The sequence below is a fragment of the Numida meleagris genome, chromosome 1, assembly GCF_002078875.1.
Source record: "Numida meleagris isolate 19003 breed g44 Domestic line chromosome 1, NumMel1.0, whole genome shotgun sequence".
Lineage (NCBI taxonomy): Eukaryota > Metazoa > Chordata > Aves > Galliformes > Numididae > Numida > Numida meleagris.
In genome coordinates this window covers 168,171,817-168,185,508 of record NC_034409.1, presented here as the reverse complement: position 1 = coordinate 168,185,508, position 13,692 = coordinate 168,171,817, and the positions used below count along the sequence as shown (strand labels likewise).

Genomic DNA, 13,692 nt, shown 5'->3' with positions numbered 1-13,692 from the left:
TTTTGTTGGAGTACTTAACTTTACCAATGGAAGAAACATATATACATATATATATACGTACATAAAAATATATAAAACACTGTTCTAGGAAGGATTCTGCACAGTAAGAATTTAGAATTTTCATCAGAAATACAAGAGAGCGCATCTTATACATTAGAAGAGCAAACAGAAGCAGTAATATCTTGAAAAATTATAATCCTGCATGGCAAAACTCTAAGGGGGGGGACACAGCAAACTGAAAACGTGATACAGATTCTAGAAAAATCACTTCTGGGTATGAAAGCATTGTAACATAAGTGCTTATTTTAAAAAGTGTGACTGCAAGGGAAGACTCATGGAATGTGTAGAGACTGACTGCAAACAAAATATTTACAAAAATAATGAGCGAGATGTGGTTCTATCACCCAGGAAAGCATTTGGAATCCAAAAGGTTTCCCAGTACCCTGTATATTGCACACGAGTGTATCATCATGAAATCAACACAGAAAAATTTCAGAAGCATTTCTTTCCCAGTAAACTATCCCTATTACGTAAAACAGATATCCTGACAGAAAGAAGAAAAATCTCTTTATTGAATGGGAACAAGGGACCATAAATTACATATATTTACAGGTGACACATGGTCAAACACAAAAAGTAGTTTGATTCATACGCATTTTTGTTCACATACATTTATTTAAATAATGGCTCCACAGATAGCAGGAATGTCTCTTCAAAATGCTGGTCAGAAAACCTGCACACAGACTGGCGAGCATTTTCTCTGATCTCTAACCTTTTTTCAGGAGACATGGAAAAGATGTAAGCCATTTTCTCAGCGTAACTGTCCTCATTTTCTGCTAGGAAGCCTGTAATACGTCCTTCATAGGGTACCACAATATCCAGTTTGGGGCCTCCGGAATTGTGAGCCAGGATAACTGTGCCAGCTGCCATACATTCAACCACTCCTGTAAAAGACAGAAAACATGATATGAATGTGTACCTCACATAATTTGGCTTTCAGTAGTTCACTGGCAATTTAAAACAGCAATAAAATTCACTTAGAATAATATGTTAATATAGACTGCAGTTCTAGATAAGTGTGAAAAATGCAGAGTAAACAGTCTCACAAGCTGATTCTAATGAAGTCTAATGACATTAACTGCAGCTCGGTCTCTTTATAGCCAAGCACAGGCAATCTTACATTCCCTTTCAGGGAAGACAGGAAAAGTCAACTAATCCCAGTGAACTGTGCCTGATACCTTAATTCTGCATGACAGCACACTGCAAACCAGGTCTCAGCTCCTCTTCGAGATTCAGTTTCACACTACAGGGACCGATTTAAGGACTGGGATTAGCACAGGCATCTAATGGAGTGAGATGGCCCAGGGTGCCTAGTGGCATTCACGTGGTATTTTACTAATATGACACAGAATCTCTGAGAAACTCACCTCTGAAATAGCAGCTAAAGCCTTCTGACACATATTAGATATTTCAAATAGCAGTTAAGGCAGGTGGAACATTGAAAATCTCTCTACGTGTGAGTTAGGTGTCTTTAAGTGTCTAAACTCCCCTTGCTGTCAGCGGAGTCAGGAGGGCACTAAGCCACTTCAGCGTAGGAACCTATAGCCTTCCTGGGTACAGAAGGCATCTGCATGAGTCTGACACATGTAACATGACACAAGGCTATAGGCTGCAGGGACTCTGTGCTTGCAGAGTAATAGCTGAATGTCAGGCAGGACATCTCACACAGATGGGACTTGCTGTCTAAGTGACTAGAGGATGCCCATAATACAGTCTGCATTGACTACAGCAATCCAGATGGCACAACAGTAGCACCTAGTGGTTTGTCATCTGAACTGGTCTCGTAGGCTCTACCTCTGCTAGATTGTCAGGAACAGGACTTGGGCACCTGCTCGGCGTGCAGACCTCAGTCTTAAACACAAAGTGAAGCCCTCCCCCTCTGTGTTCTAACCACTGAGTCAAGCAGCTGAAAGCTGAGGACAGATACTGACCAATGCCAAAGTGCTCATTCCACATCGTATGCAGGCCGATGGTGGCCTTGGCCAGGTGTTTCTTTAACTCCTCAAAGGGAATGTTTATTCTGAACATCACACTGTTACTAACTCCAAGCTCTTCACAAAGACGTTTAAGGTTATTCACACGCTCTTCATCTTGCTGGTTCCGACAGCCTCCAATTAAGATAAGCTTCAATGACAGCTGCTGCCTCAGTCTCTTCTCTTTCAGCAATTTAGCAAAGGCTCGGATTTGCAAAGGATGATCTTTTTCAGGCCTGAATTGGCTGACGGAAACAATGAAATATTCAGCAGGGCTCTTTTCCTCTTCCAGAGGGATATCCAGGAAGGCCTGAACATCACATGGTGGATACACAACGCTAGTGCAAGCCCCGGCTCTCCAGAGGGAAAGGATGTGATTTAGTGTCCAGGAAGAATTGACCATAACCACGTCGCTGCAGGAACCCACCAATCCGTACATGAAGGCAAACAAGTAGTAGTAGACAAGTTTAAATTTGCTAAAGAGAGGATTGTTTGTAATGAAGACTGCATTGTTAAACCTGGTATCCTGATTCCTAACTACAGAAAGCATATCGGTGCTGATGGTGGGGTAATGGACATAGCATCCAACACGACAACCTCCTAAATATTTAAAGAGGGGAAGCGTGAAGGCATAACCCATCGAGTCAATGTAAATATCTGGAACACACTTTAGAAGAGCTTCCCAACCGAGAAACACAGAGCCTAAACTTTGTCCCAGCAAAGTGAAGTGAGGATAAAGAGAAGCTTCCACAAGGTAGCGTTTTTCCAGAAATACAAACTTCACAGGATGAGTTAATTTAATGTTGAATCTTCTAAAAGCACCTTCTACTATCTCTTCTTCAGTGGCATCTCTATCACCAGTGTAAACAATACACGTTACATTTTTGTACCTGGAAGAGAAAAGAATTTCACTCATTCTTCTCATCAAGTTTTCTAACATGAAACTCAAATATTATCCACTCAAAATTTACCAAAAAGTATGTTCAAAACTAAATGTCTGGCCCACCTCTGGAACGACTTGCATTTAACTAAACTGATTACATGAACTCTTTCCCTTACGCTTCTATTTTATTTTTTTTCTGATCAACAGTAAAAGCGTGATGGCTGAGGACCAGGAATTTTTTTTAAAGAGAAGGATCTCAGTATTAATCAGCAGTTTTAGGAGATTTAGGAATGCCTTGCAGCACATTAGGAGATGTCCATGCAGTGTACAGCACAAATAAAATGCAGAAGACCGCGCACACCAGTGGACGTGTCAATGCTAAATCCACTTTACATATTAACTTAGTCTCCTGCACCAAGAGGCCAGTATTGAGATTAGATCATCAGTTACTTACACACAAGTTATGTCCCTAAAAGCTCCCTACCAGCACTGCAAAACTGATGGAGGAGGATAAGTTCTGCCAAGGAGGAAAGAAGCGATAGGTGCCACAGCTATGAAGAAGACAGAGAGCAGAACAAAATGTGGGTAAAGGGCTGAAGCAGAAAGGAGTAACCTGGTTAAATGTAAATGGAAAAAACTTTAGGAACAGTATATCAATGATATCTATTTAAGTGTGCAAAATGTCATTATTTGCATAAATGATACGAGAAACTGAGAGTGAAATATGGCATCTGATAAACAGATATGCTTACTTTTTCTGGAGTGTTCTTATAGCACACCACAAGACCCTCTCTCCTCCACCACCTGCATTACAATAGGGATGAAAGAACGCAACCAGCAGTGGCCGCCTCCCATCCCTTCCTGCTGGGGTCTGCTGCTTTCTCCTTTCTTGTATCCAGAGCCGTATTCCCCACAGCAGGACGGCCAAGCAGGCGCACAGAACTCCACTTAGAAACAGTGCAGGGATTAACAATGAGCACAGCAATCTGAAACAAGTTGGAAATGTTAAAATATAAAGTTGGTTTAAGGAAACACTATGTGTGAAATACACACAGAAGGGTGTAAGGGCAGAGCTAGAGGGTGCTAGACAACTTCTTGAGTTCTTCTGACCTCTAAAATGATCAGCATCACAGGTCCATTTCAATAACTACGTTAAAAAACCACCATTCTACACTGTTCAGCATTTTGTTTTTCTGATGTCAGTTATAGTTTATTGATATTATTTATGCTTGCGTTATTATACTACATAAATATCATCCATTCTATATCCACGTGCTACATATACCCTAAAGGCCGCGTGGCCGTAGCAGCGCGGCACAGCACAAGGTGCACAGAGGTTCCTGAAGAGATGTTCGGGGCCCTCCTTCAGCCCAGCTCCTGCCCGGCCTGCTTCCCGAAGCGCTGCAGCGCGGTCAGGGCAGCGCTGGGCTGGCAGTTTCCCCTCCCCTCCTTGGGCTCGGCAGGGTCGTGGGGCGCGGAGCCGGCCCCACCCCTCCGCCCCGTACCTGAGCAGGTCGCAGAGGCACAGCCCACCCGCCACCATCTTGCGCGCCGCCACCCCGCCGGAAGCGCCCGTTGCTTGGGGGCGGGACCAACCGGCAGTGCCTCTCTCTCATTGGCTCTCGCGAGAGATGGACGGCGGGGAGGACAGAGGGGTGGGGATAGGAATGGGCGGGAACAACGCATGGGCGTGGCCATGGGGGAGCGGGAACGGGTTGCGTGTTCTGGGAGCGAGTTGAGCGGCGCTTGTGCAGTTTGCTCCTGGCTCCCGTGCTTTTATTTCCTGCCTCATTCTGTCTTCTGAAGAAATCAGGCACTGGCTTGTGATCTCTCAGCCTAGTTGAGGCCAGAGCAGTCTCTTTCATGTCATAGCCCTCGGTGAGTTCAGAGGTCATGAGGCTGGTAGGGATGCTTGTGAAGGTCTCCCTAGGTCTTAGCAGAAAATGGTGTTGAGTTTGGCCATTGCTATAGCCCAGAAGAGAGAGATAAAGTCTCTGCTCCATTGGGACTGGGGGGAGATAAGTAAGTAATGACTGGATTGGCAAATGGATGAGGCCTGGCTCTTCTCAGTGGTGCATTATGGTAGGAACAAGGAGTAGTGGCATAAAACTTGGACACATGAAGTTCCATACAAACATGTGGAAGAACTTCTTTACAGTGACGATGTTGGAGCACTGGAACAGGCTGCCCAGAGAGGTTGTGGAGTCTCCTCCTCTGGAGATACTCAAGACCCAGCTGGATGCCAACCTGTGCAGCCTGCTGTAGGGAGCCTGCTTTGCAGGGGGCTGGATTAAATGATCTCTTGAGGTCCCTTCCAGCCCCTACAGTTCTGTGATTCTGTGATAATTCTCCACATGGGGAATGAGAATGGAACTGTATCAAGCTTTGAAAGTTAGCGTTCTATGAGTTGTGTTACTGGTGTTTTTATTTAAGTATTTCTCACCGTCCTAAGTACAACTGACAGTAGCATTTATGACCTCATCTCTGCCATTAGGTGAGCAGTTACTCTGGAACAGTTCTGTAGGGAAGTCCACCAAGTGTGATCTAACATTTAATTTCTGATCCAGCTGTTTTCCTAGGTTGGGTGCCACGGGCATTAGTTTCTCTCCCTCAGTGTTCTTCCCCTTCCCCAGCAAACCAGTTGCCTGAGAAACACATTGGGATGGTTGCAGAAGGGACCTGTGCTGGAGTCACATCTCTCAGCTCAAGGCACATCTCTTGTGACATCAAGCTGACTACCTGGATGCAGAGGAGAGACACCGTTCTTCCAGGGAACAAGTCTGGTCTATTTTAGATGATGAAATTTGTGCGTCTTTCCACTGACTTGAAAAGGAGCTTATGTCCACTCCTTTGGAACCTGTGAATCTTGGGTTGAATTTCTTTATGAAGCAGATGGATCACAGGTTAGCTGCAGCTTATTTAAGAAGTAATGCTTTTGAGTTTCAGGAAGCAAGAAAAAAATTAATGAAGTAGGCACCTTCATTTTCCTGAAATGACCTAATAATTTGTTGGGAGTTCCACAGATTTCCTGTTAAGGAATGTATACTTTTGTGCATTTTGGCAGCTGGAAGGAAAAGACTGATTTCCAGTCACAACAGAAACATCTGCCACATGGCAGCAAACGACGTGTTTGCAGTGCATGAGCTTCCCAGCAGGGTTAGCCTCACAGTTTGTTCGCCAGCTGTGCATAGTGGGTTGTAGGTGTGGCACTTCCCAGAAATATTGACGTTTTTGCCTGGATGCAGATTGATTGGCCAGCTTGAGTTCTACACGGCTTATACAGTCACGTAATTTTCCTGGTAACAGTTCAAGAGCAAAATAATCATAGATACTGTTCTTTCTTCTTCTTGCTCCCAAGGCAAACAATAGACAGACCAGGGGAATTGTTTTGGCAGGAGCATCTCTCTGATTTATATTCTTTTTTTTTTTTCCTCTTGCTTTCTTGCTTTAAGGTTTTATGGACATTTCCTCATGATGTGCACTTATTTCTTGATGGGTACTTCCATTTGGAATAATCTAGGGAACACGATGTCTTTGCAGGCTACTTATGACCTGTATGTTGTAGCTCAGCCAGATGGTAATAGAACATCTGCATAAGAAAAAAGGTATTCTGGTACAACTTTTCCAGATCCTTACCAATGCTAAGCAGGAAAAGAGTTCTTCAAAAGACATCCAGGCTAGATACAAAAGGATGTGAAGAACAGCTGCAGTGTTTCTGCCTGGAACCTGCTTGTAACCTCTACTTCTCTGGTTCAGATGTGTTTTTCTTCATAGAAACTACATAAGTTGCTACAGATGCAAACTGTGAAGTTCAAGTAACTATTTTGAAATCTCTGCCATCCCTGGCACAACTTTATCAGACTCGACTTTGCAGCTGGAAGGTGTTTTGCTTGACAATGCAGTAGCACCTCTGTTTCCTTTGTAGTTCTTCCTCTGTGTTTTATAGTAGCTTTTGGACTGCTTTGCTTCCTTTGCCAGTGCTCCATCACTCACACAGCACAGAAGTGCTCCCGGTGTTCAGAGGGAACCTCCTGTGCTCCAGTTTGTGCCCACGGCCTCTGGTCCTGGCACCAGGCACCACTGACAGAGCCTGACTCTGACTTCTTGGCATCCTCCTTCAGGGATTTGTGGACATTGATGAGATCCCCCTGAGCCTCCTCTTCTCCAGCTGAGCAGGCCCAGGTCTCTCAGGCTCTCCTCACAGGAGAGGCTCTCCAGTCTGTTGACCATCTTAGTTTTATTTTTTTCTGTAGTCTATCCTGTAGTAATTAAAAAAAAAAAATAAGATGCATTAATACTTTCAAAGTGTTTTTGTTAGCTTTTTTTTTAGTCATAGGGTATTCTGCTTTTGATACAAGCAGTGTGAAAACTGTGTTGCTGGCAACCTTACATACCGCAGGGGATACCTTTAATGTGTGAATGTCCAGCACTAGCTAACTGGAACGTCATCACTTCCCAACTCTCATGCATATGTAGCAGAAGATGCTGTATGTATGCTTTTAAGATATTGCCAGTAACGTCAGCAGAGCAGTGCTGAGTTCCCTGTAGCGTTCCTACTCCATCGGTGAGAATGCTATTAAAAGTCCTGACTGCAGAAATTCATGTGGCCAACATGCCAAATAAATTAAATGAGCCGTGTCATGAAGTTGGCTTTGTTCTCACCTTCACAGAGATGTGCCAAGCTTTTCATCTTTTGCTGCCTCTGTAAGCACTTTTGTCCCCCTTTAATTGCTCTCCTTATTAAGGTCCTCACTCTGAAAGAAGATCTATGCAAACAAGTAAGAGGTATTCAAAACAAATGACAGAATCCACTTACAATGTGTTCTCCTCAAGCCTGCAAGGCATTTGAGACAGTTTTTAAGTACGTTTTTGTAACTCTCATTCTTGCTGAGGGCTCCACGAACAAGAAAGTTGGTCAAATAAGACTACTGCCAAGTAACAAACATGGAGAAACTGGACTAATACTGTGTAAGGATATTCTTATGACAGTCATGTGGTCCTTTATGCTTTCTTGTACAGTCGGCTACTTTCTTTCTGGAACACACACTGGGTAGTACTGAGTTTCTCCTGCATGGTGGCTGCCTTAGCTGGCAAAATGCCTGGGACCATTTTTAGCAGAAGGAATCTTAGATCATTCATGTACACAGTAAGTTTCTCCCTTTTGCACGTTTCTTGTGTTCGGCTGTTAAATGTTAAAGTACATTTGTTCTTATTTGCGTAGTAGCAGGAGGCAGAAATAAAGTTGTACCAGATGTGTTCTAAATATTTGCAAAGCAAGAAGCAAGTATTAGAAATAAATTGTAACTCATATCTAGGTCAAAACGCTATGGGGTTGTATTTACTGATATGTTATGCTACATGTTAAATCCAAGCAATTGTAGATATATGTATATTTTTAACTGTCAGCTTTACTTTTTAGCTCAGTGTTCCAATGCATGGATGCTTGTATTATGTATCTGTGAGAAAAAATTGGCTTTTTTTTTGGCAGAAGCAATGTACGATTGCAGAAGCAATTCAATATTAAGTAACATGGATCTATACAGAGCTTTTGCAAGGGTTCCTATAGCATATTATTTATCTTATCACAGGCAACTTACTCTAGTGGAACACATGGTTTTTTATTAACAGGAGATTATTTTACATGAGTTGTTCCTGTTGGACAAGTACTACATAGGAAAACAAATCAGTTCCACTGCTGGAGTTGTAACTTCCCAAGGACTCTCTGTCAGTTCTCCTGAACAGTCCACAGCAGGAAAAGTGGCTGACATTTTCAGGGCAGATGAAAGAAACGTATTCAAGCGACTGGGAGCACAGGCAGAAATGGGATTGTCAGGGATAGCCCTCCTGGTGACGCTACTAACCTCGCAAAATAACATGGAGACTCACTCCAAGCCTCAGCTTTTTCAGCTGGAAGTTTGTGATTCTTGAGGGGAACGTGCACCATTTCGGAGTTGGTAATAGCAGGCCTGAACTCCTCTTTCTTTTCCTTCTCCATTACACAGATCCTAATGCTGATATGGCTGTATGCACCTAATCAGAACGTGAAGGGGATGGTGAAAGACCATCTCTATCTCAGTAGTGCCCTAACACCTGTTGAAACCAATTACGAAACTGCTCAGGAAAATGCAAAACTTCACTGTCTTTTTTTTTTTTTTTTTTCTCTCAGAAATAGGCACCCCTATTGTCAGACTTAAAAGGATTCACAGACTGAAAAAGAGAAGCCTGCACTAACTTGTTCAGGATGTGTTTGTGCACTGTATTTGTGTGCGTGTCCCTTTGCCAGTTTCGGGAGGCAAGGGGCAGTGCTATTTGGATGGGAATTCAAACAGTTTCCTGTGAATCCAGGTCAAGGCAGGATTTGCATTCTGTGCTCATGCCTGGCTTGTTGGCACTGATCAGGAAGGAGAAAAAAGCCAGAAACTGTCTGCAAAGCAGGACAGAAGAGAGTTACTATTGCTGGAGGAGGCTGGCTAGTCCAGACATGAGAGATGCAGGCGCTGTGCCTTGCCACCTCCTCTGACCTTCTTCCATTCCAGGGATATAGAAAGCTTGAAAGGTCAGCAGTTTTCCCATGGCACAGATTCAGAGATTTTCCATTAGGGGCTGAACTAGGGCTGCTTAAAAGTAGGTCCCTGAGTCACCACCTTTCCTTTCACCTAGAAGAAGTGTGCACCAGCTTTGACTACAAGTGTCCTTGGAAGAAACATCCTTTTTCTGTAGCACAGACTGAGGTGAGCTCCTAAGTGGCAGGTTTTCGTGCAGTAAATAAACGCTGCTTTTACAGCCAGTTTCGGTTTTGACGAGCCAGCTTGTATACCACAGAAAGCAACTTGAGGGATGCTGTATGCATTTCAAAACAGAATTGTAACTGCCTACTTCAGTCCAGGTGTTCAGTGCTTGAGATAGTAATTTCTAGAAACGTTCCTGTTGCTATTTCCTTTAGATGTTTTTTGAAGCATATCTTTGTGCTGAAGGGATTGCTTGAAATTAGCAGCGGTTTCCTTGTATTACATTCATCCCTGTCACTTTATCTCTGACATTTCCACCTGAATTCTCCTCGCTGTTTGTCATATTTGTTACGTGATGTAGTGTGAAATTATTATCAGACATTCCATCAGAAGAAAAATAACAGCAAATTAATCTTTTTTTTTTCTCTGCTCAGTTCCGAGAAGTCTTGGCAGTAAATAGGTTTTGCTCTATCCAGGAAAGCAGTGTGTGTTTTCCTGGTCACCTTGAAGTACACTTTGTTCCTTGACACAAAGCTGGGAGCTCTCTGCCTGTGGTTCTTGACTGAAAGCTGACAGTAAATTCGTACTCAATATTAGATGTGGACAGTGCCGTGCTGTTCCCAGCCCTGAAGAGCAAATAATTAACAGGGTTTTTGTGCAAAAGTTCTCTGGATAGGTTAGCTAAACAGCAACTCGTGTGTGTTACAGTTTGGACCTCTAAATACTGGGAACTGCAATGCTTCTAACGCTGTGCACCTGTGATGTCCTCATCAGAGGTTTTCCTTCTTTACTTGTTGCCTGCCATGGCAAAGGGAACCAGCCAGAGAGCTGTCACATTTCTGATCTCAAAATCAGGAAGAAAAACCTTTATGAGGGCAGAGCTGCAGTGTGGAGCCTTCCACCTCTGTGCCAGCAAGGCTGGGCTCTGGCTGTGCCCTGGGCTCACAAAGTGCTCTTAGGGTCACCCTGCAGCAATGTCCAGGGTCACCTAGGGTCTGCCCTCTCTGCAAGGGGAAGGCCACAGGGAGGGACTAAACACCCTTGTGTTTTTCAGTATTGGCAACTGGTCCAGAGGACTGGGGAAGAAGAAAAATACCCCACGGGTGACGGAGAAAGCAGTAAGCCCAGTCAGCAGGCTGTGTTTTATCTGGAACACCGGGAAAGCTGTTAGAGCAACTTACAGAGACCTGGATGTGTGAGGAGCCTGGGTGCTGGGCTGAGAAGAGATGGTATCAAGCTTTCTTACGGTTGGGAATTGCTGAAATGCCTCTTTCTGAAAAGAAGTTCTCAACAGCTGGCAATATAAGATAGGCAGAAACAAGTTAAGAGAAACTGAATTTGGATTTGCCTTACATATCTAGGCTGTCCCAACAGAGGCAACGTATTTGTATTTTATATATGGTGTTTATAATGCAAACACCAGATGCCGTCTGTCTTTTTCTTGAAGGGAAGCTGATTATGCTGTATAGAAGCAGAATGGGATGAAATAAACTCCTGTACAAAGGCCAAGCAGTTTGAATTGGGATTAAACACTGGCTGTAGGACCAGAAATACAGGCTTAAATCCAGGTTACATTCTTCCTTTCTTTTCTCTTTTCTTCTTTTTATTTAAGCTTTCTCCTCTTTCTTTCTCCTCTTTCTTTCTTTTTTTCTTTCTCCTCTTTCTTTCTTTCTGTCTGTCTGTTTTGCATTCTTTACAACCTGTTGTGCTTTGTGTTATTTACATAGCGTCAAGTGACTCACCTAAATGAAATCTCTCTCTGAGGCCATCAAACATGACCACAAGAATGACGAGACAAGTGCTGGAAGGGAACTAGTAGTAATTCCCAAGTGTGGGCTCTACAGTCTGGGACAGATTCATAGCGTATGAATAGTTGGGTGGCACTGAAGACATATGCTTACGTTCCTGATCTGTTTTAGGAAAAAAATAGTTGCAGGTTTGACAGGGCATCTTAGGGCCTACTATTAGTTTGCCTGCAACAAGGTAAACAAAAGCTTACTTTAAAAAAAAAAAAAAAAAAAAAAGTCCATCTTCCCACATACTTAAATTGCAGTTTGGGGATTCTCCGTTCCAAAAAGTGAAAATCCTGCTTCGATAGTAGCACAGCCTGACAATTTCTGCCACGCACCTGGATGAATGTTACTGCAGATCTGGACTTGAATTAGCCCATGCAGATTGTGATTGTTCTTTGCACTTAAACTCTGACCCCAAAGGTGTGTCTTTTCCGGGGATTATACAATGAGCTTGGTAGTTTCGAGGCCCTTGAAAACAAATTCCTGCAGTATAAATACAGATAACAGAAATTATTGTACTGAAATCAACACTGCTAAAAGCAGACAGAGTACCAAGTCCAAACAATTTGCTATTGTGAAGAAGCCATGGAATTAAAAAATGAGTCTGTATTTTTGAGCCCTGTTACCGAAGAGGTTCTCCTCTGACTTCTGCTGGTTTAGAGCAAACAAACTGTTTTTAAATATTTAGAGAAGATTGAAGCTGCTACCTGAAAAACTGGAGCCAAGGTCTGAACTGGTTTGAAATGAGGTCGTCAGCTCTTAAGCAATTGTATTCATGGCAGGTATGAATTTGATTCTTTGTGTTTCAGAGTTTTATAAAGCTTCCTTTTATTTCTTATAGCATAAGAAATGCTGTTATGTACGATCACGCTTCCTTGGCTGTTGAGGGATGTGTATGCTATTCAGGCTGCAGGAACACTTGGGGATCTGCTTGCTGCCGCCAGCTTGCTTACAACATTATACCCAAGGAGGCATCTGTCTGATTTCATGGCTCAAAACTGAGAGCAGATGCTGGTGAAGAGGGAAAATGGACCAGTTTGTTCCCACTTAAGTGATACAAAGGTCTTTTTTTTTTCCCTGTAGTAAGTATGTCAGTCAGTTTGGAAAACTCAGGGGCATTGTTAGTATCAGGAATGTGAGCAAGCTTCCAGCTGCTGCTTGGTATGACTGAACATGACTGTAGTTCGTGAAGTTACTGTGAGTGTTGTAGTACCTTTTTTTTTTTCCTCTTCTCCTTAAAGCTCCAATTCCTGCAGTCAAAACCAAAGTCATTCTCGCCCTGTTTGGATAGGGGAAATTCTCAAAAATTTAAGCAGGCTGCATCATGAAGACAGTTTGAATAGGACCCAGAATACATTCAGAAGTGAAATAGTCTGGTTTTTAGCCTGATGTCACTGTTTGAGTGCATTTTGTTACAGTGGTTTGAAATGATATCTCTTGAGGAGAGTCGAAAAACTATTAGTTTTACATTCAAAGTCTGAATTGATTTCATAGTGATTTCCATAGTGTGTAAAAGTTAAAGTTCATCCCTCTGCTGACGTGATGTGCAGGTGTCCCAACCCGTTCCTCTCGTCTGTTGGGCAGGTGAAGGCAGTGTGACTCCCTTGCTTCCAGGCCACTGATTCTTTCTTTGAGCCCAAGCTTCTCATCTTGCTGGCATTGTTAAGAATACTTTAAGATGCTTTCTTACCTCAAGGCACAGGACAAATCATCCTATAAAACCTAGGACGAATGCGCACAGGAAACAGAATTTGCATGAAAACCTGTAGTTTTTATGCGTCTAACACATTCTCTGATAGCAACAGTATAAAGAGGGAAGCTTATTTTTTTTTAATGAACTGTAGAGGCTTTAAGTCAAAAGGATTTTGTTTTCTTCAGATGCTTTGCATTTTCTGTCACGTAAACAAAACCATCTCAACCAGCACTAGCAAAGAGCTGGGAAAGCAGCACAGGTATTTTGTACTTGCCACCTAAATCCCACACTACCACACCTGAGTGATGCTTCCTGGTAAAGCTGCCCAGCTGTGCAAAACCCAGCCTGGAAGCAGGGTGTGCTGCTGTTAGAAGGTGAGACAGGCAGCACTGCCTTCCCAACCTCGCTGCTGGGCCATGAGAATTGTAGAGGGGTTGGGATCAAGCAGGACCTCTGTTAAAGTAAATTGAAATACATATTTTTTGTTTTCCGAGATTCTTGGATGTTTCTGCTTTGGGAATGGCATCGCTTATCCAAGAGCTGATGCTGGTAACTCAGCTAT

The 13,692-nt window shown here is 43.1% G+C and overlaps 2 protein-coding genes across 3 annotated transcripts in view; one reads left to right on the top strand and one right to left on the bottom strand.

Moving 5' to 3' along the window:
- ALG11 (ALG11, alpha-1,2-mannosyltransferase) lies at positions 551–4,548 on the bottom strand. Its single transcript, XM_021376951.1, has 4 exons — positions 4,422–4,548; positions 3,669–3,902; positions 1,992–2,923; positions 551–944 (listed from the first exon to the last, which is right to left on the bottom strand). The coding sequence occupies exons 1-4, from the start codon at positions 4,457–4,459 to the stop codon at positions 673–675; spliced, it is 1,476 nt and encodes a 491-aa protein (XP_021232626.1). The 5' UTR covers positions 4,460–4,548; the 3' UTR covers positions 551–672.
- ATP7B (ATPase copper transporting beta) overlaps positions 4,636–13,692 on the top strand; it is a 42,605-nt gene continuing 33,548 nt past the window's right edge. The window contains exon 1 of one of the 2 annotated variants that reach the window (XM_021376844.1): positions 4,636–4,794. Coding sequence is in view for 1 of the 2 variants with exons in the window: in XM_021376837.1 (XP_021232512.1) it covers positions 12,181–12,219 (39 nt within the window). In the remaining variant the exon portion in view is untranslated. Of the gene's footprint in view, positions 4,795–11,977; positions 12,220–13,692 lie in introns of those variants that run through there. The other variant, XM_021376837.1, reaches the window with a different exon arrangement.